This window comes from Schistocerca gregaria, chromosome X (assembly GCF_023897955.1).
Source record: "Schistocerca gregaria isolate iqSchGreg1 chromosome X, iqSchGreg1.2, whole genome shotgun sequence".
NCBI classification, from domain to species: Eukaryota; Metazoa; Arthropoda; class Insecta; order Orthoptera; family Acrididae; genus Schistocerca; species Schistocerca gregaria.
Genome location: NC_064931.1, coordinates 557,673,821 through 557,695,832, shown reverse-complemented (window position 1 = coordinate 557,695,832; position 22,012 = coordinate 557,673,821). Strand labels below are relative to the sequence as shown.

Below are 22,012 nucleotides of genomic sequence, written 5' to 3'. Positions count from 1 at the left end.
TATGTAGCAGTTCATCTATGTTTTCTGGATGATCATTTTCTCTTTTCAAAAATTTGTTAAGGTACCTAGAATCAATTACAAGTCTAACACCACCTCCACATTTGGAAACTACCACCAAGGGATTATTATAATCACTGTTACTTCTTTTTTTTGTATCTCACACTCTACTTCTTTGCTTTTTGCAAAAGGAATACTGTAAGGCTTGAGGAAAAAAGGTTCATGATTTTCAAGGTGTAAAGTGCATTGATAATTCCTGACTCTTCCAGGTTTTTCATTGAAAACATCTTGAAATTCCCACAATAAATTTTCCAACTGTCTCTTTTGATCACTGTCCAAATTAATTGCTTCCTCTACTTTGCTTTTAACTAGTTTTCATAATTTTGACCAGAAAAATTTTGCTCAGGCTTTTTATCAAAACAGTACAAATTCTCTTCATAGTCTATGATTTTCCTGACATGATTGCAACCTTCTCCACAGTGTGAAATAAACAGTTGTGTACACACAATAATATTGCTTTTGGGTTCACACACAATTAACTTCATCTCACTCCAGCTAAATGCAGCAATTACCTTTAACACCCAGTCCATGCCAAACAATATGTTCTCTTCTAAACTTGGAATAACAAGACAACCCTGCTCAAATTTTACATTTTCTATTTCAAATGATAAAAATACTTGACTTTTGATGACTTTACTGTGTTTGCCTGTAGCTCCTCTTATCTTTACTGCCATCACAGGAGCCTCAACAAAATCAATACTGTCTTTAATTTTATTTCTGAATTTTTCTGAAATAGCTGAAATAGGACTCCCTGTATCAATGACACATTTACCCTCCCAATTGTTTACTTTAGCTTTAATGTATAGACATCCTAATTCACATTCTTCTACTTTTTCTTTTAATGGTTCATGTAACAGATCCTTTTCAATTTCTCTAAAATTACCCTCATTATTTTCCTGATCAGTTTTTAACAGCTTCACACACACATTGACACTTTCATTATCATCATCTATGGATACAACAGGTTGAGCATACAACAGATATTCATTACATTTTACACTTTGCCAACAGTGAGGATATAACCTTCTACAAATTTTAGCTAAATAGTTCCACAACTCTTCCCTATCTGTTTTGTAATTGCAACTGTTCCATAATATTTTTTTAAAAAAAATCACCTTTGTCCTTCAGAACTTGTATGTGGGTTTAAATACTTCATACTATTAGCTGGCACAACATTACAGTCCTCTGCTACATTAAATTGGTTACACTGACTTAACTTTACCTGTTCTTCAGATACTTGAGTGTCCTCCTCATCACTAACCACACTTACCTCATCATAATACTCACAATTATCAACTTCGTTATCACGTAGCTTCACTACTTCACTTGAAATAATCTCGACGAATACCTGATACTCACCTACAGCATTAATCTCACCATTACTTACCTCCGTACAACTCTCAACAACATCATTAGCTTCCATATTTTCATCAAAATCAAAACTTTCCTTATCATGCATCCTATCCACAACCACATTAAGTTTCATCTCTCTCTCTTCACATAACTTTTCATTTTCATTAAATAACTTATTCAAATCAGAGCTGTAATGTTTGTTAGATACTTCAGAATTACATAGATTATCATTCTCTACCCAATTATAAAATTCTGGCACAATTGCAATATCCCCATCTGTCTTGTTCTCAGAAGTAGCTACCTTACTGTTGTCAACATTATTATCTTCTCTTATTGTATCCCAAAATTTCTGATCAAAATTTAAAGTATTAATTTGGTGTTGAACATGAGTGTCTGTTATTTGTGGTGTGTATTTGTTTTGTCTTTCACTGGTTTTATTATATTAATAAGTTACATTTCTCCTTCTTCCTCTGTCTGTAAATTCCCAGTTGTTATTGTAGGTCCTATTGTGATTAAATTTTCTCGCCCCAAAACTGCGGACCCTCATTGAGGCGGTCCAGAGTTTTCCTGCCTGTTTTCTCTGTTTGATCTCCAATTTTGTTCTCCCCTGTTTCTGTCATCCAATCTGTTTCTATTTCCAAAATTTCTATCCCTGTCTCTGTCATTACCATTATGATCCCTATTGTTTCCCCTGTGTTGTTCATATCTATTGTCTCTGTATTCTCTCCTCTCTCCATACCTGTTCGAATACTACGCCTCTCCTCTTTTGGTGTTCACCATTGTTAAAATTTTGCATATTCCCTCTTTGTAATGCCCTATCCAATTTATCCACATATTTTAAAAATTCTTCCACAGAATCATCAGGCCCATGAACTAAATCCCACTGCAATTTTTCAGGTAGCCTTCTTTTCAGTTCATCTATTTGTGTCATTTCATCAAAAGGTTTATCTAAATGTATTAATTTTCTCAATTGATCTTTACAAAATGCTTCATGGTGCCCACTCTCCCTCTGAAAATAGGTCCATTTAGAAATTTGGATTTAATCCTCCCCTGTTCAGATTCTGACCAAAATATGTTTAAGAAGCTTCTCTCAAAATTTGCAAAGGTTTCCCACTGATCGATATTTTGGTTAGTGCAGGATAGGGCCTCCCCTTCAAGAAATTTTTTGACTAATTTAATTTTTGAATTATCAGACATTCCTGGCACAAAATTGTCCTTGCAATGGTGCAAAAAATCAACTGGGTGCAAATTATCACAAGGAAAACTTTTCACTAGTAGGTTCAACCATGCTGGTCCATAACTGTACAAATTATTGTTAACGACATATTCTTCAACTTGATTTATTTTAGTTTTTAATGTGTTTAATTTGATTCTAAACTGTCAACCTTTTTCTCAGCACTACTGACTGCATTAACATTGTTTACTTTCAAGTCATTCAATTTTTCATCTAGTGATTCATTTTCATTTTGAAGTTCCTGAATTTCCCTGGCTCTGTTACTATTTTCAGTAATGAATTCATTTTCAAAAACAATTACTTTTTCCTCCACATTGTCTACCCTCGATTCTATCACTTTTAAGTTACCTTCCAGTGTATTTTTGACATCAGATAACTCAGTTTTTATTGTATTTAATTGCTTATTCAAATTCTCCCCTAACCTTTCGTCAATTTCAACCCTCATTTCAGATCTTAAATTATTTATGTTTTCATTCTGCTTACTCAGAAGCTACATAATTAATTCTAACTTATCAATTTTTGGATCTCCCCCCTCCCTACTATTTCTTCCCCTTCATTAATTTTATCCATTATTAACTGTTAACAGAAAATAAACCACTAGAAATGACAATACCAAATTACAAAACTCTTTAGAATTTTTACTTAACTTATAGCTGAAGTCTTCTCCATCGGAATCCAGTCGTAGTGTTTATTTTTTGGTAGGATGAAGGTGTTATCAAAGTATGAAACCCGAATGAAAAGGTGACTGAAGAAACCTGTGTCTACATTTTGATGTTCATTATGCCAGGCTTGTCAGGATATGAAAACATGTTTAACACTATAGTTTGTGTGCATTTTTTTCAAACCCTCTTGTAATATTTAGTGCCAGAATCTTGACTGTGGACAGCCCATAACAATCAATGGTAATTTATGGAAATAATGGCCAGGTAGCTTATGTGCCGGATGTAGGCTGCACACAAAGAAAAGGTAATTCATAAAGTAATTAGTTACAAAATGTGTGACACAACTTGATGCCAAAATGCATTTCAAATAATGTATCTTACAACATTTGTTACTCCATTTCCATCAGTTGTAAAGGAGCCTCACAATCATTTTGTGAATGAACCTGTTACTTCACAGCCTTTTCAGGCATGTGCCGTTATCCTCATCACTGCTTCAGTGTGCCAGTATTTATCTCAACTTTCCAATTTCAGTTGGGGTTCTGTGGAAGAGTTTAAGTTTGTGTCCTAACCCAACACTCTGTCGGGAGAGTGCATGACAACTGATAATTCTCTGTGGAAAGAAAGATGTATTCTGAGGAATAATTTTTGATGTCATCTGTGCTGCAATATTTGTCCTCAGCCCATCATTTGAAAAATGACTTGTAGGGTTTGAGACATAAAAAACGAGATAGTAGCAAATCAGTATTGTTAATGCATAGGGGAATTGCCGTTTCCAGCAATGTGTTACGAGGAAGTTTGCTAACGTTATTATTTGAACTGTTGTTAAAAATTCTTATTTTCTTCCTTAACCACTTTTCAGATAAATTGTGTATGATGTTCGGCAGGCAAACATTCAGTATTTGCTGCATGTTAACTTCAAGTACAAATTTTAATTTTCCTATGCCTGCCTCACAGCTTAAAATTTGTTTGGATTTTACATAAAAGGACTAAAAGTGTCACCTAATTTGCTGAAAATGACTAAATTTTCACATATTGTAACACCTAATCAAAAGGCAAAACTTCTGCTTAGTTACAATTTAATCATAAGACTGTGTCAGTCTATTAGACATAAAAAGCAGTTTTGACAAACTTCAAATTTGGTATTGATTTTAATCTGATAAACAGTTTTCTGTTCATATTAAATTCTTGTACTGTGATTGAAGCAATTTGTATGATGATTTGATGGTATCACATATGTTTCAAAGGTTTCATTCCATGGAAAATATATTTTATCTTTTTAAGTATTGACAATAACTTGCACATGGTCTTAATGTAAACAGATTAAAATTAAAGTATTCAACATGGTGTATGAGATTTTTGAGTGATAAATTGTAATTAAATATTGGGTTCTGTCATGAAAGTTTCTTTTAAATTATGATTTCATAATATGTCACTATCGTAGATATTAGATAGACAATTTTATCCAAGTAAAATTTTCTGTACACACTTTAATTCTTTGCTTTGATAAATTTGTGTATATAAGGATTTATCATGGACATACTGATATGTGTCAGTATTTGTTTTTCATTTGAAGAGGAGTGATACATTTGTAGCATTTTTACCCGAGTGTTTTACAATGTAATTTTTACCGCCTGTCTATTTAAAAATTGAATAAAGCAACTGAAGAAGTAAGCTAACAGCAACAGAAGAAAAGTTCTTGAATAAAGTATTCGTCTCAGTTTTTTCTGAGTTATCATCAGCAGTTACGGGATTGCTGTCAGTTCAAAGTTAGAGTTAACGTGTTAATAAAAACAGAAATTCTTCTTCTAAAAATGGCTTTCATTTCCACAACTTACCTGTTTGTTTACCCTTCAGATCATAAATCCTGTAAAGGGGACAACTTGCTGTTCATTCAAAACTAGGAGGGTTGATAACATGTTAAGAAATACAGGAGTCCTTACATTTTTTGACAGCTTATGTCTTTATTTACCCTTGAGATCTAAAAACTTATCATGGAAAATTTCTAAGACTTGTCAGGAAATCAGAGAAATATCAGGGAATTTCACTTGGCAAACTTGTGGCAACTCTGTCACCAAATGAGATGGCACAGTGGTTAAGATACACTTGCGTTCGGAAAAAGTGATGTCTAGCAATCCTGATTTAGACTTCTGTCATTTTCATAAATCTCTTCAGATGAATGTAACAATACCAGAGAAGGAAAGTTGCTACTCGCCATATAGCGGAGATGCTGAGTCGCGATAGGCACAACAAAAAGATTCACACAATTAAATCTTTCCGCCATTAAGGCCTTTGTCAGCAGTACACACACACACACACACACACACACACACACCTGCAGTGTGGTTTCAGCTCTCTGAGACTGTATATGTGCTTGCAAGTTGCATTTATATAAGTGTGTCTACTGCTGACAAAGGCCTTAATGGCCGAAAGCTTTAATTGCGTGAATCTTTTTGTTGTGCCTATCGTGACTCAGCATCTCTGCTATATGGTGAGCAGCAACTTTCCTTCTCTGGTATTGTTACATTCCATCATGGATTTTCCATTGTTTGATTCTTCAGATGAATGCTAAGATGCTGATGTGGCCTCTTGTTGATAAGATGTCAGACTTTAATTTTTCCTTCTTTCGTTCCTGTATGATATGGTTACTTGTACAATAGTGGCTGTTGAAAAGTCCCTGATTTGTTTGTGGAATCCTGCACACATTTTGTACACACACCAATATTTATACTGTATCTTTAATATGATTACTGTCCTTGAAAATTGTTTGTGATTGAGATAGAACTTTTTCTAGCATCCTCTACATGGTATTTTACACGCTTCCACTTCAGAAGCATTAGTTTTAGTGCAGCCTTATATCTCGTGCTCATAGGGGATTCCCCACCCTCCTTACTGTTCTGATATATTATTTATAGCATCACCACCATAGTGCCCAATTGTTTATGTGTATGGGAGGGTGTAACTCTATTTTATAAACACTTATGATTAAATGTATATAAAATATATAGCACTCTTTCTTGATGATTTCCAGGAATGAATCTCATTGGACACTTCTTGTATTGTGTATCTTGTGTTACATAAGCTGAGCAGTTGCCAATGATTAACACAAGTAATGACTGTTGTATTCACAGGATTCATTATGCTACATTTGTCCTGCAATCATGACAAATGGCAAGCATTTCAGGGAACTTGGCCAGGACACCCAAATTCTCAGGACTGGCTCACATTGCTTTGATGAAGCAGGAATTCTTGACTTGTGGGTTGGTGAACTGCTGCCAGTCTCTAGTATGAAATAATCAGCGCATAGATTGATGATCACTGTTTCACATGATGGTGATTGTTATTGTTTATTTAGAAGAATCTTCTCATGTCTACCCAGATCAGTGCAATGATGGAAAAAAATCTATAAAAAAATTAAAAGAAAGGTGGCTTGCTTCTGCAGTAGCTACCCATGGGAATAAGATATGACTATTTGTCCAGTTGGACCTTTGGGTATACAAATGCCCTACCTGGCAACAAGCATGAGTGGTCATTCCTTCTGATGATAAGTCATATGAGAAGGTGCAGAATAATAGTTTTTTTTAAATTAGGAATTGTGAAGGAGGTTCATTGTAGAAGATATCATCCTTCTGTGTACATTAAGCTTTGTGCGGAATTGCAGGTGTACTGATTTTTTTTGGATATATGACAATCTCATACTTGGTCACCACACGTTTGAATGCAAAATGCCTTTGAGTTAGTGATTGTGACAGACTTACACCCAATGCTTAATTTACTCTTCTTCAGACTAAAGGGTATTTGTCTAGTTTCCACAGTTTTACGAGAGAGAAAAAACAGTGTTCAAGTGACACCTGGCTAAGTTTTAGCAGCAGAGTTCTTGTTTCCTCTCTTTTATGGTGTAGTTTTAGATATCCAATTCATACTCCTTAGCATATAATTTGTCTCGTAGAGCATATCTGAGTGGAAACTGTTTGAAGAAAATTGTTACATTCCTTCGGTTGTTTCTTGTATCTTTTGGATCAAATCTGTGACTGCTTACACCATTTTGGATAAGTTTAGAAATGTCTAGTTTTACACTTTGTGAAGCCTTTAAAGAAGGCATTCCGTACCATTTACTGACATTTTATTGGATTATACAAAAGAAAAAATAACATTATTTTGGGCTGTTAGTTCTGAGAGAAGTCTAATGTAAAAATGAAGAGGGATCAAAGAATTACAAGCTGATGATGCTTTAAAATCTTCTGGAAATTCATAACAGTGCTCTCAGTACCTTTGATTCTGGTATACACTCTTATAACTGAAGGGAGGCTTCTAGTGCATCAAGACCAAACTCTCTTCTTAGCACTCCTAGCTCTCTAAGTTTTGTGATAATTCCAAAGTTGCCATGTAAATAATAATAATAATAATAATAATAATAATAATAATAATAATTATTATTATTATTATTATTATTATTATTATTATTATTATTATAACAACAATAATAAGAATAAATGAAATTGAAAAAACTTTAGGTCACTAGCACTACCTAGAACAGATAGTTCAAAAGCTCACTGGTGATTGAAATATAATGGATTTAACAGTGACAAACAGATCTGATCTCTTTGAGGATGTCCACATTGTAACCAGCATCAATGACCATGATGAAGTGGTTGTAGCGACAATGATTACCAATGTACAAAGCACAACTAAGGCAAGAGGGATGATTTACGTGTTCAGTAAACTAGGTAATGAGTACTGTCATATCTCAAGAGGGGACATGAAACCTTTCGATGTGGCTGGCAGAACGTAGAGGAAGTGTGGCTAAAGTTTAAAAAAATAGGTGATCAGGCACAAATGTATACTTTGTAGAACAGTTTGTGCTGGTGTGCATTATCTGCAAAGAAACTTCTAAAGAAACAGTGGCTACTTCTCCATAGCTGTAAAATAAAGCTTAGTAGTACAGATAGATATATGATAAATGAATTATTTTTGCCTCTCAAAAGGGCAATGAATAAAGCCCTCAGTGATGACCATAGCAGAATCTTAACAACCAGCCTCTCGCGAAACACAAACTAATTCTGATTGTATTTTAAGGCTGTCAATGACACCAGATTTAATGTCCAAACACTCATGAAATAACTCAGGAACTGACATTGTTGGTAACAAAGCAAAATCAAAAATGATAAGCTCCATTTTCACATGTACCTTTACAAAGGCAAATCCAGGATCACCACCACAGTCTTTTCCTACTGCAGTGCCAAGTAATATTATGAATGAGAATAATGAATAATATAATTAGTTTCAGCAGTGTAAAGAAACAGCTGAAATTTCAAAAACTGAACAAAGCCCCAGGGCACAGTGGAATCCCTGTCAGATTCGATACAGAATTTGCAACTGAGCTAGCCCCTCTTTTAACCATAATGTACCATTAATCCCTAAAACAAAAATCTGTATGCAGTGATGGATGGAATGGCCACACCAGTGCACAAAAGGATAACAGAAGTGATCAACAAAACTGTCACCTAATATCTTTGACTTCCATCTCTTGTAGAATGTTATAAAATATTCTGAGCTCAAACCTAATTACATATTTCAACAGAATGACCTACTGCATGTGGATCACAAAGGATTCCAAAAACATTGGTCATGCAGAAGTTAACTCCCAGTTTTCTTACATGACACCCCGAGAGCCATGGATCAATCAGTTACATAGATGCAGTATTTCTTGGCTTCTAAAATGCATTTGACTCAGTACCAAACTAATGCTTAATAATGAAAGTATGATCATATGGAGATATGAAATGAAATTTCTGAGTGGATTGTGGATTTATTGGTAGGGAGGATGCAGCATGTTATCTTGGGGGGAGAGTTATCAATATATGTAGAAGAAACTTCAGGTGTACTCCAGAGAAGCGTGTTGGGACTCTTGTTATTCATATTGTACATTGATGACTGGACAGACATTTTTAGTAATAGCCTCAGAGTGTTTGCAGGTGATGCAGTTATCTTTAATGAAGTACTGTCCAGAGAAAGCTGTACAAATATTCAGTGAAGTCTTTATAAGATTTCAGATTGGTTGAAAGATTAAAAATTTGCTTTATATCTACAGTAATGTAAAATTATGCAGTTCATAAAATGGATAATGTTGTATCCTATAATTACACTATCAATGATCTACAGTGGAAATCAATTAAGTAATGCAAATAGTTAGATGTAACTATTTGTAAAGATATGAAATGTTGTGATTATATAGCCTCACTCATAGGTAAAACAGGTGGCAGACTTATGTTCATTGGTAGGATACTGGGTAACTGCAGATAGTCTACCAAGGAGATGTTCTTAAAAAATTACTTGGGTGGCCCATCCTAGAATACCGATCAAGTGTGAGGGACACCTGCCTAATAGAAGACCTTGAATGTATATGAAGAAGAGCAGCCCAAATAGTCACAGGATATGAATAAAATCCTTTTGGACTTCAGGCTTCATCATTTTGAAACTAAGAAGCACTATTAAAACTGATATTTTGGCCAGTGTTCCTCTTCAGAGTGAGTAAATCTTGGTTGCTGGGGATGGTCTTCCCTAAATACCAACCTATTCCTGTTTCAAAGCTACAACCGGTGTCACTTTCCTGAATATCATTGGACAGTTCAAAGTCTAGATACCTGTTGAGAAGTGGCTGTGTTATTTTGACATGTGACTGACAGGCAACAGATAGTTGTCAACTTGTACACATGTGCGATATTTTCCTGAAACATGACATCATTAGTGTATCCAGATTCTGAGGAGCTGCTGGCTGGCAAACACACACAGCCCTTTGTACTGGAATTTCTTTCAGCCAGGCCATCGACAGCCTATAGCCCTCCTCTCTGTTCGTGCCATTGGGGCGTTTAATTATTTGAATAGTCTGTGTTGCTTTCTACCCCTTGTTACACAAAACATTCATACTTTGACACGCGAGTGTTAACTGGTCCCCTGATTTTGCCAACATCGTTTGTACTACAGTCACATCGGCATTTGTAAACACATATAGCATTTGAGAACATCTATGGAATCCATAGTGGGCCTCAGTAGAGTGTGGATCTTGTGGCTCTGTAATATTGGTTTACTGCCTCCATGGCATAGCACTTTGCCTTTGCAGTCACTGACAATTAATAAGTTAGGTAAACAAGCAATAGGACATTGTTGTTCTGCTCCTTTGTGTGATTTGTCTTTGCTTTACCTCACATCTTCTACATTTTTATCAGTGTATCCATTGAATTGGATATTGTGTGTAGCAACTGTGTTGTAGTTCTTGTTCTGACTACCACACTTTTCAGAATGTATTGTATTGCCTGTGATGTTTGGAAGAAAGAATTTTAGATATTTTAATAAAAATGAGACCATCTGTACAGCTTCATGATCAGCTTTGTGCCATCATTTATGCCACAGCTGCCATGGAGGTAGTATCACAAAAACAATGACTGCCAGTCATCTGTAGTTGACAGGGTTTAGGTGTCAATGATATGCTTCATTTGTGTTGTCCTCCACACAAAATTACTACTTTGTTGCAACCAACCAGTTGTTTATGTGCTTTCTGTATGGAAGTTTGGTTGTTTACTGAGAGGGCTTTGATTTTCACTGTATACTGCTGTTATTCTTGTTTTGGAATTAAGATGACTCAGTTATGAAACACATAGTCAACTGGTGTATGAATGACTTCATGACCGTAAAGACTATCCCAGAGCAGATGAAATCTTTTCGGCAACAGTAAAGGCAGAGAATGTGTAATGAAGCACGGGGAAAGTAAACCTGTGATCAAGAAACAAAGCATCTCTGAAAAAAGGTTTTAGTGGAAGAACAACTTTCACTGATTTGCACGTATACTAGAAATACATTGTTCATTGCACTGTACTGGAGTTTTACAACTATAGCAATTGTCCCACTTGGTAAAATGTGTCAGAAGTATTACATTACGGAACTGATTTCAATTGGAGCTGCTATTCAATTTGCAGAATTCTGAAATCTTTGGGACTCAGATGAAAAAAGGGGAGGGGGGGATAGATACATTCTGCTAAAGAGATTCTGCATAGAAGTGGCTAGGGTAACTTTTCTGATAAAAATGTACAATGTCAGAAAACAAAGTAAAATTAAAATAATTTGCCATGTTTCTCTATTTGAGACATGAATCAATCAAAATTCTGTCAGAAAGCCCGGGACTAGTCAGCACCACCAGACCTCCTCTACTGTAAACTCTTGAGTATACTTCAGAGACCATCATTAGGTATGATGGTGGAATGTAGTGTGTTTCGGGGAATGAGGGCCTGCTTTTCTCTGCCTGGACTGTGAGGAAGGTACACACGTCTCTCTCTCTCTCTCTCTCTCTCTCTCTCTCTCTCTCTCTCTCTCTCTCTCTCTCTCTCTCTCTCTTTAACACACCAATTTTATAAGGCTTTCTCAGGCATGTGAAGCTCTGCTTGGTTCAACATTTGTCTTCCTAGCACTTCGTGGGATCCCTAGGGAACACCATAAATTAATATCTCCTCCTGATGGAAGATTGTGCTGTCAGGTAGTACCTACACTCATACAGTGAAGAGAGCTTGGTTGGTCAGGCTGCCCAGAAGTAGTCTCAGAATTATAGTATAAAAAGGCACTAGCTTGCAACAACACTTTCGTTGTTATCAAGAGAAAAGAGGGAACCCTTGAGAAAATACCCACTTACTGTATTCACAAGGCATTGGAGGGTACTGGCAGGTCCTTTAAAAGTGTTAAACCGCTTTATAATGGAATAGTTAGAGTTGAAACTGCCACGTCTAACCAAGTATCTTCTGGGATGCAAAGCCTTAGGTCACTACCCTGTAGTGGTTGAGTTACATAATACCCTTAATTTTGTAAAGGTGTTCTACCCTGAGGAGTTACTTGAAGAATCAAAACATATGGGTGTCATAGAAGTGCAGAACTGCATGAATTCTAACATTCAACACTCCACAATTACCTAAGCATGTTTTTGCAGGTTATATCAGTCTTAAGGTTTGACCATTTGTTTCAAACCCAGTGTAATGCTTCAAATGTCAAAGGTTTGATCATATCACTGTGGCATTTAATGGGAGGCCTACCTTTGGAAACTGTGGAGGCTCAGATCACAAATCAGATTATACTTGTTCACTCCCTTCAAAATTTGCAAACTGATCGAGTGATTACCCAATGTGGAGTAGGAAGACTGGGATTTATAACAAGGCAAGGAAAACTCAGAAATTGAAAATTATGAGATGCAAACCCTATTGTGAAACTAAAAAAACTTTGAAAGCTAAGCAACCTCCAGTGTTTGCTACTTCTTTTGCTTTGGCTCTTAAGAAGCCAGTTGCCATGTGGGATGCCTCCACACAATGCCAGACCACAGATTCAAGCATGGGTACATATACTTACCAATGTACCTTTGGGTGAAAGGCTACACTTGAACCTGAAATCATTCAGAAGTCGTCAGCAAAGGACTTGGAACATCAGCCACATACCACTGCACACCATCAGGAGCCCACTACGCTGTCCCTCTACCCATGCGAGCAACTCCTCCCATAAATAAGGAAAAATGTGGCACAAAAAGTCATACGAAATCAAAGAAAGTGGCAGCTAAACCTTTAGGTTGGCAAGCCCTTCCCCTTTCCAGTAATGCCTTTACTACCAAGGATATTGGTATCCACATGGGGGAACCATAGACATGGTCACCATCTTAACATTCACCCTGACTTCTTGGGTAGATCACCTCAGTTGAGGAAAAAGGAAAAGGACAACCATAGCTAATCTATGGCTCCCACTAGGACTTTTTTGTTGCAATGGAACTTAAATGGTGGATACCAATCACATTTGGAAGAATTACAGCTCCTGGCCCAGAAGAGATCATTCTGTATCTGCTTACAAGGAACTAATTTTAAAGTCACTAATACACCTGCATGAAGGGGCTACCTCCCTTACAGGAAGGTCGACGTGAATGGGAATAGGGCTAAGGGTGGAGTGACTGTTTTCATCAATGTTAGAAGCCCGTCCCTCTTATTATGGCCATACAAGTATTTACAGTGGAAGTTCTCACACTGGTTAAAATCACAGTGTGTTCTGTATTTCTTCTACGTCATGATCTGTTGGTGAAGGTGACTTGACTCAACTCTTCTGAGCATTTCTCCTCCTGTTCCTCCTCATGGAGGTTTAAATGCATGTGGTGTGCTGTGGGGCTCAGCTATCACATGCTCCAGAGGTCGAATTATCAACCTCCTCGTCCACTCAAGGACTATCTGCCTCTTGAATTCTGGTGAGATGACACTTTTCCACAGTCACAGGATCATCACTGACTTTTGTTTTTGCTTCCCAGCTCTTGTAGACTTAGTTCAGTGAGAAGTGGCCACAGATTTATCATTCCATTGACCACTTTCTGGTGCAGATACATCTGCTGACAGAAATGGTGGTTGACAGGAGACCATGAGCATGGATGGTTCAAGGGGCAAATTGGTCGCGAAACAGTCAACAGTTCAAACAAGAAGATTGTGCCCAGGGGATGGTGAACCACATCACCTGTGGGATCCAATGAGCTGCCCCAACTCCATTCCCGTCTAGTAACCACTTCAGACGACAGCCTGTCCCTTGGCGGAATGACGAATGCTGCTCAGCAGTCAGAGCCAGGCATGCAGCTTTGTGGAAATTCAAGCAGCATTTAACTACAGAAAACCTTCTTGCCTTCAGATCTATGAGAGCGCAAGTGAGGGAAGTGATAAAAGAATGGAACTCCTGGAAGGAATTTGTGACTCCCATTACTCTGTCCACTTCCACTGTGCATTTTTGGGACTCAATAAGGTGGATTTCAGGCTAGGGTAGTATATCTCCCCTTATAGTTTTGTTGAGAAATGGAGTCGTGGTGAATGAGCCGAAAGATGTCACTCCCTCATCCAGGCAGTCTCCTGCATTCCAGTTGTGTTCATTTACCAAAGGAATTTTTAATCTGTAAGACAGAACTGCATATGATTTTGAAGGTCATTGCAGAAGATGAGTTAAAACTCTTAAAGAATTAGATTTCTGCTAGGAATTTCTGAGTGTCATTCAGGCTATTTAACATACGTTTCTGTCAGAGAAACATACAGAACATCCAGATTGCCAACCAACCACACAAAAACAAGGACAGTACAGGTAACATCCCGCTGAATACATGGGAATTCAGGGAAGTGAATTCACTGGTAAGACAGCCAAGAATGCTTGAACTGGAGACATAGTTGCAAAATTCGATACCTCTGCAATCATCTCTCTTCTGAGGCACAGGTTTGTACATCAGTGTGAGAAAGTGTCTTGAAATGAAGGAGAGTGGCCTGCCTTCTGCAAAACCAACTACCAACTGTGGCCTAGCTTCTGTTAGCCAGTGAGGCCCAGCAAAGTCTTCCTAATACACCTCCAAATTGAACCCTGCCTATTGATGGAGTAAGGCTCTTTAAGAATAGGAACCCCTAAAGTGTGTTCAGGTTCACTGACAATGTTCATCACAAGCATGGCCAACTAACATTGGACCATCCGACTGGTAATCAGCACAACTTGATTGAGTGCAGTATATGGGAACAACAAAAATGCATGCAACAGGTGCACTGATAGACAAGAACACAATCTCTCTACCATCTGACCTTTGTTTCAACTTACCACCATGAATATAGCCTATATTGTGCAGTTGTAGGCCAGCAGCTCTGTCTGCCTTGTGATATGAAGGCAGTCACAAACTGGCTGTGAACATGCAACTTCATTGTCTCTGTGGACTTTGATGAATTATGATGGCAAGGTGCTCAGAGTGGGTGCCAGACGAATCTTGATGTTCCTCGTTCATGGATGGACGGTATTGGGAGAAATGACCATGACACTGACTGGCAGTGATGGGGGGCCCTCCAGGATGTGGTAGCAGGGGGGTGTGAGGGACTGGAAGACATGAGGAATGAACATTGTAGGGTGTCCTTGGCCATCGTTGTAGGATGACACTAACAGTAGAAGCAGTAATAGATGATGTATCTTCAACTGTTGTTCTTGCTGCTCCTTGTCTAATTGTAGAGAGAGTTGGTTTCGGTATCTGTATGATAAATGTGCTCTTGGCATCAATGGTTAGTATTCAGTAGTCACCTGCCACAACCTCCAATACCAACGTCTATCCCAAACCAATTAAGCTTTGAAATATTGATTATTGACCTCAAATTGCTGCTTCAGCAGAGAATCCCATTTAATTTGCAAATTACGACCAGGGATGTTGCTCGTTAACTGGGTGTTACTCGTTCTATGACTCGCTGTCTGTATATATGTGCTTTGATTGTCAATTTTAATGTGAAAGTAACAGAATGAGTGTCAGATTTGGGTATTTGTCATCTGTATTAGCAGGACAAGGGTTTCACAGTTCATACCCCAGGTGAGAAAATGACTCTCACATAGTGGGAGGTGTCGTATGGTTCATACAGTGATGCGTATATACTCCACAAGCCACCATACAATGTGTGGCAGAGTGTACTCTGTACCACTACTGGTTCTCTAAATTTTGTCAGTAGTATTCCTCAAAAAGAACATCTCTTTCCCTCCAGGTATTTCCATTTGATTTCTCAAAGCATGCTCATAATACTAGCACACTGTTCAAACCTATGGGTAATAAATCTAGCAGCCCAGCTCTGAATTGCTTTGATGTCTTCCTTCAATTTGAGCTGATACGGATCCCAAACACTCGGGCAGTGCTAGTTTCCTATATGCGGTGTCCTTCACAGATGAACCACACTTTCCTAAAATTCTCCCAATAAACCGAAGTTGACAATTCGCATTCCCTACTACAATCCTCACATGCCCATTCCATTTTGTGTGGTTTTGCAGTGTTACACCTAGACATTTAATCAATGTGACTATGTCAAGCAGCACACTACTACTGCTGTATTTGAACATTACGGTTTTTTGTTCCCTACTCATCTGCATTAACTTAAATTTTTCTATGTTAAAAAATATAGTTAGCTATTAATGGCATCCATAATTGTGAAGCCAAATCCAAGGAAGGCATTCTGATGGAATTTATTTCTAGATATAAAATAATGTACCAGAAACAAAATGAAGTGTGTGTTGTTTGCATTGTTTCTATTCTTATATACATGTGACATGTCATTTTTAATCTTGATATCTTTTGTAGTTTCTGTATTTTTGCATTTTATTGCATTTCATATGATGATCTGCTCCTGCTACCAGTATAATTTATTTTTATCTTTAATGATGTTATCTAACCTGTGTAAGTGTGTTAGTGACTGTTATTATGTACCATGTGCACCATACTCTGTGTGTTTGTTGGGGGGTTGGCATGGAGGGATTGATGGTGCAGATCACTCATAATCCAGGCTGAGAGGTACTCACTTTCTTGTCTGAGCACATTCAGATACATCACTTCTAGTGTAGTGTGTGATAAACACTTTACGTGGTGTAGGAAGTAAGATATTAAAGTGCATTCAGAAATACCTTAGTATTATCATACAGTGTTGAGATTCTGTGGTGGTAATATTTATGCAAGCACAGAGGCACATTCATTTTTCTCTCAATTGTTTTGATGGTAATTTACCTGTTAGTGTGTTGTATGTTTTCTTATGTCTTATAAATTGATGCAGTCATAAACTGAATTGGTGTGTGAATAATTTTCAGTTTAGTAAATAAGTTTCTCATTTTGAAGTAGAGTTTACACATAGTAATTACAGATTGGTAGTTTGTTTAGTTATAAGACCTGTTTTGCCATACCTTGTACGTATATGTATTATTTGTCTAAATATATAAAATTCTAGAAGTAATTTCTATCAGATTATTAAAGCTTTACTGCAGTGCGTCCTATGCTGGGTTCAGCAGTTAAACAGGCAGCTGCATCACTTTTTCTGTGTTAATGTACCACTCAGTACATCACCTTAAAGGCAAGTTGCAGTTTGTAATCCCATCTATTGATATTCATTGTTCCTTTGAATTGCATTATGTTAGGTTTCATTTTGTACCAGAGCTTTAGGACCAGTCCAAATGGATATGGGAAACTACAAAGTAACATTCGTAATGCCTACCATTCCATGCATAATTTGTGTGTGTTGACTTTTCCAATAGATTGACTTGAGGCAGTACGCTTCAGCTTCAGAATCAAGAAACTGAGTACTTGCTTGCATGTGACTATCACAACTAACTTCTGATTGGCTTGTACTGTAGTTTTAAAAATAGAAACTATGTTATTTGTAAAAAAGTTTGTGGTGATGTTGAGTCACAGTCATGTGATAATTTTTAACTAAATGAATTGTCATTTGACTGTGTGTTCCTCCATTTGTCTCCTGTACTGTCTAGATGTCGGCTTTATGCCATTATCAAGTACAATGCCAAAAGCTGGACATACAAATAGTAAGACACACAGTAAAAAATTGACAAAAAAAATTTATAAGAAATATTGGATGCGCACTGATCTAAAATTATGAGATACTGAATTACTTGTTAGGCCATTATTATGTCATATCTGTTAAGGCAGTGCAAGTCAGGTATACAAGGCTAACACATATCTTTAAGATGTAACTGTCAAAGAATATAGACTCTAGAACATGTAGTAAAAGTAGACATATCACAGATCAAAGGTTACAAGTGTTAGATGTCATGTGAACGCATGTGATCACCTTTGGAGGCGGCATTGTGAATCATCATCTTTGCATTTAAATGTATACATCAGATTGCTAATAACATGAAGTGAACATACATTAAGCAGCATGAAGAAACTATAGTCTGTAAGGAACAGATAAAATGAAGTACAGAAGCCAATGAATCGCATCTAACGATATAGTAAGTGCCAATAGTAATGTAAAAAGCACTAAATATGAAAATATGAGTGAAAAAGAGGTGGATAAAATACAGAAGCCAATGAATCACTTTTCACGATACAATAAGTGCCAGTAATAATTTAAAAGTACTAAATATAACAGTATAAGTGAAAAAATGGGGGGAGAGAAGGTGAGGGTGAAAATGGAGGGAAAAGAAATCGGAGTATATGTCATTATGTGAAGGTCATGTAAGATTAAGAAAAGGAAAAAAGTGAAGAGTGTGATTGGAGGGTTGGGGGGGGGGGGGTGTGGAGGGGGGGATTATAGGAGTGGGGTGGCCAAACTAGAGGTCAGTTAGTGCAGTGGATAAGTAAAAAATCTAGAAATAGACTAAGGTACATGTAGGGAGGGGGGAGGTGTAGGAGGAGGGTAGTGAGTTTGTAGGAGGGAAACAGCATAAAAAACGTGAATGAATATTTGATTGAGAGTTGAAATTGGGTAGCTCAGAATTGGGATGAGGGTGGTGGGTCAGAGAAGACTTGGGAGTGCGGGTTCAAGAAATGACAGACAGAGCAATTAAGGAGTTGAAAGCTTGGGAGAGGGTAGGAAGAAGCTATAACGGATATTATAATGTACAAAAGAGTTGAAGAAATAGGGAGCAGAGGAAGGAGAGTAATCCATTGGATTGGATTAGCATAGTAATGATGACAGGGAGGGGGGACAAGAGGAATGAGAAAAATGGGTGGGTGGGGGAAGAGGTGAACTGGCTTAAGAAGACAGAAAAATGGGACAAGTGAAAGAAAAAATGGGGTAGGAAAGGGTGAGGGACAACAGTGTGGAACAGGTAGGGGGGAGGTAGCGAACAAAGGGGAAGAAATAACACGGGACTACAGCGACATTGCAGCACCCAGGTGTACATATGAAATGTAATACAAGAATGCAAAATATATAGTACCCATAATATGCTTACAGAAATGTAATAATGCATTACAAATTATAACACTTGGGGCAATTAACTTTGGTTCAACAAAGCCTGAATGCATCCATGTACATGTACACCATATCTTATTATACATATCCTAAATACTACAAGGAAGTTTATTAGGAGCAGGGAATTTACTAGATCTCCAGCATCTTCAATGTCTGTACATTCATCTCTTCTCCCAGACACCCATTTTTTCTCATCTCCCCCCCCCCCCCCCCCCCCCATCAGCACTACACTTCTCCAATCCAATGGATTACTCTCCTTCCCCTGAATCCCATTTCCTCAACTCCTTGTATTTCATAATGCCCATTATAATTTCTTCCTGCTCCCTCGCAAGCTTTCACACCTTCTCAGTTGCTCTGTCCATTGTAATTTCTTGACTCCCCCTCCCAAGTCTTCTCCCTTCCCTCCTCATCACCATTCTGATTACCCAACTTCAAAACTCAATCTAATATTCATTCATGTTTCTTATGCTGTTTCCCAACTCCAACCCCCACCCCGTCTGGACCCCCTTCTACCCTTTACATGTACCTACTCCACTGACTGACCTTTATTGCTGGACCACCCCACCCCTCCCATCCCCTCCCCCATCTTACCCTTCCAATCACATTCTTCACTTTCTTCCTTCTCTTAATCTTATACGACCTTAACATAATATTGTATACTCCTATTTCTTCTCCCCCCATTTCCACCCATCACCTTCCACATCCCCCCCTCTTCCTCCCCCGCTTTAAATGATTACTGGCACTTAGTATATTGTTAAGGGTGATTCATTGGCTTCTGTATTTTATTCGTGAGTTTTTCACTCATTTTAGTATATTTAGTACTTCTTACATTACTACTAGCACTTACTCTATTGTAAAATGCGACTCATTGGTTTCTGTACTTCATTTTGTGTGTTCCTTACAGACTTTTGTTTCTTCATGCTGCGTAATGTATGTTCACTTCATGTTATTAACAATCTGGTGTGATTCACAATGATATCTCCAAAAATAATTACATGCAGTCACATGACACCTAACACATACAAGCTTTTATCTGTGATACATCTATATTTATTATGAGTTCTAGAGTCTTCATTCTTTGACAGTTACATCTTAAAGATATGTGTCAGTCTTGTTTATCTGTTCTGGACTGCCTTAACAGATATGACATAATAAAGGTCTAACAAGTAAGTGAATATCTCATAATTTTATATTAGTGTCCAGCTAATATTTTTCAATTTTTTTCAATTTTTTACTGTGTGTCTTACATTTACATGTTCCAGCTTTCAGCATTGTACTTGAAAAGGGCATAATAGCCAAAGTCTTGATACTAAAGAAGACAAATATAGGAATACACAGTCAGATGGTGGTTTACTCTTTTAAACATATATGTTTTGTGTACCTACACTGAGCAGTTATTACAGAACTGCAGTCCTTGAGTGTAACTTAATATGTTTTCTGACTTATATAGTACTGTTACAAAATTACTATTACCAATTACAAACACTAAACATAGTGGTTCATTTTCAAAAAATTATTATTATTGTTCTGTGATTGTTAGGTCATGCAAACTGGAGGGAACTGAAAGAAAGAAAAAAGTCTCTCAAGCAGATGAGGAAGCAGAAAAAATTTGCTGTAATTGATACCATCTCCCAGGCCAAAAAGTTGTATGAAATTAGTAAAAGTAATAAACTTCCAAAGAAACAAAGAGAAGAAATAGGTTCCAGGCTGTACAACTTACTCAAGGGACACCTAAAAGCTGTGAGTGAGCTGACTCTGTGTTGAATGTATATAGTTTTCTTTTCAATAATAGTATGAATGGAACTAGGTTTCTAACAATTAAAATTTCTATTAAATTAATTACAAATTAATGATGCTTGAACCATTTATAATACTGTACTATTTCTCTCTCTCTCTCTCTCTCTCTCTCTCTCTCTCTCTCTGTGTGTGTGTGTGTGTGTGTGTGTGTGTGTGTGTGTGTGTGTGTGTGTGTGTGTGGCACCTCTGATCGCCAACAAAACTGTGTTAGTATAACACAGATCAGTCCATGAACTGCCATTGATTGTGAGAGAATAATATGATCTGATGAGTTACTTTTCATCTTTTTACATAGCAGATTCAGTGTGTGCTGAATAGATACTAGATAAACCTCATTTATGAGACTGCTTACTCCCTTCTATTAAACTTGGTGACTTTAGTTGTGTGAGAGCTACGTTTTCATGATATTCTGCTGGTTATACTGTTCTTCTACAAGGGACAAGGGATTATTGAGGTCAATATTATACAGACTATTAAGGTGAGCAAATGTGTCCTACAGTGTAGGTATCACTCTCTAGTTACTAGGAACTCCTCCGAAATAATGGTGCCTAAGTTCACACTGTTAACTCTGGTCAGGTTTATTGTAATGAAGATGCATATGAACTTCATCTCCCTCTAGCTGACCCAACCTCCCAACTTGGATATTATTGGCCATCTGTTATTGGCTTTACAACATTAGGTGTCCTATCACATCATCACTTATGGGCTGCTATTTATTATAAGTATCAAATTCTTTTGAAATCAGTTCGTACTCCAGTTCCAAAACAAATCGCAACTGTGCTGCAGTTAATATTTGCCCACTGTCCTAATATTAACCTTGAGTGTTCAGGAGTTTTCATTATACTGAAGACCCTATTGTACTTTATGATATTCATTTCTTTGCCAGCTATTATTTTAATTTTATGTTTCAAATTTTTGTGTGGTCCCCAAGTTTAGGTTTAATCAGTTCCTTCAGTCTGTCAAACTGACTAACTCTTGTATCTTTACATTTATGAGGGTTGACTGAAAAGTAATGCCACCACCTTTGTAACTCTTCAACAGTTGGCAGCATTGGTATGTGGCAGGTACTGGCTTGTTCTGTAGCCTCTTGTCTACAGCTCCAGTTGGCGGGAAGCCTTAGCATTGAAAGGTTGTGTTGTGGTTGGCAGGAGAGCCAACAC

The 22,012-nt window shown here is 37.3% G+C and overlaps 1 protein-coding gene across 5 annotated transcripts in view; it reads left to right on the top strand.

Moving 5' to 3' along the window:
- Positions 1 to 22,012, top strand: part of LOC126299435 (pumilio homolog 3-like) — a 158,605-nt gene that overhangs the window by 46,232 nt on the left and 90,361 nt on the right. For all 5 annotated transcript variants that reach the window (XM_049991339.1, XM_049991342.1, XM_049991340.1 and 2 more), the window contains one exon: positions 20,596 to 20,795. In XM_049991339.1, the coding sequence (XP_049847296.1) occupies positions 20,596 to 20,795 (200 nt within the window). The remainder of the gene's footprint in view (positions 1 to 20,595; positions 20,796 to 22,012) is intronic.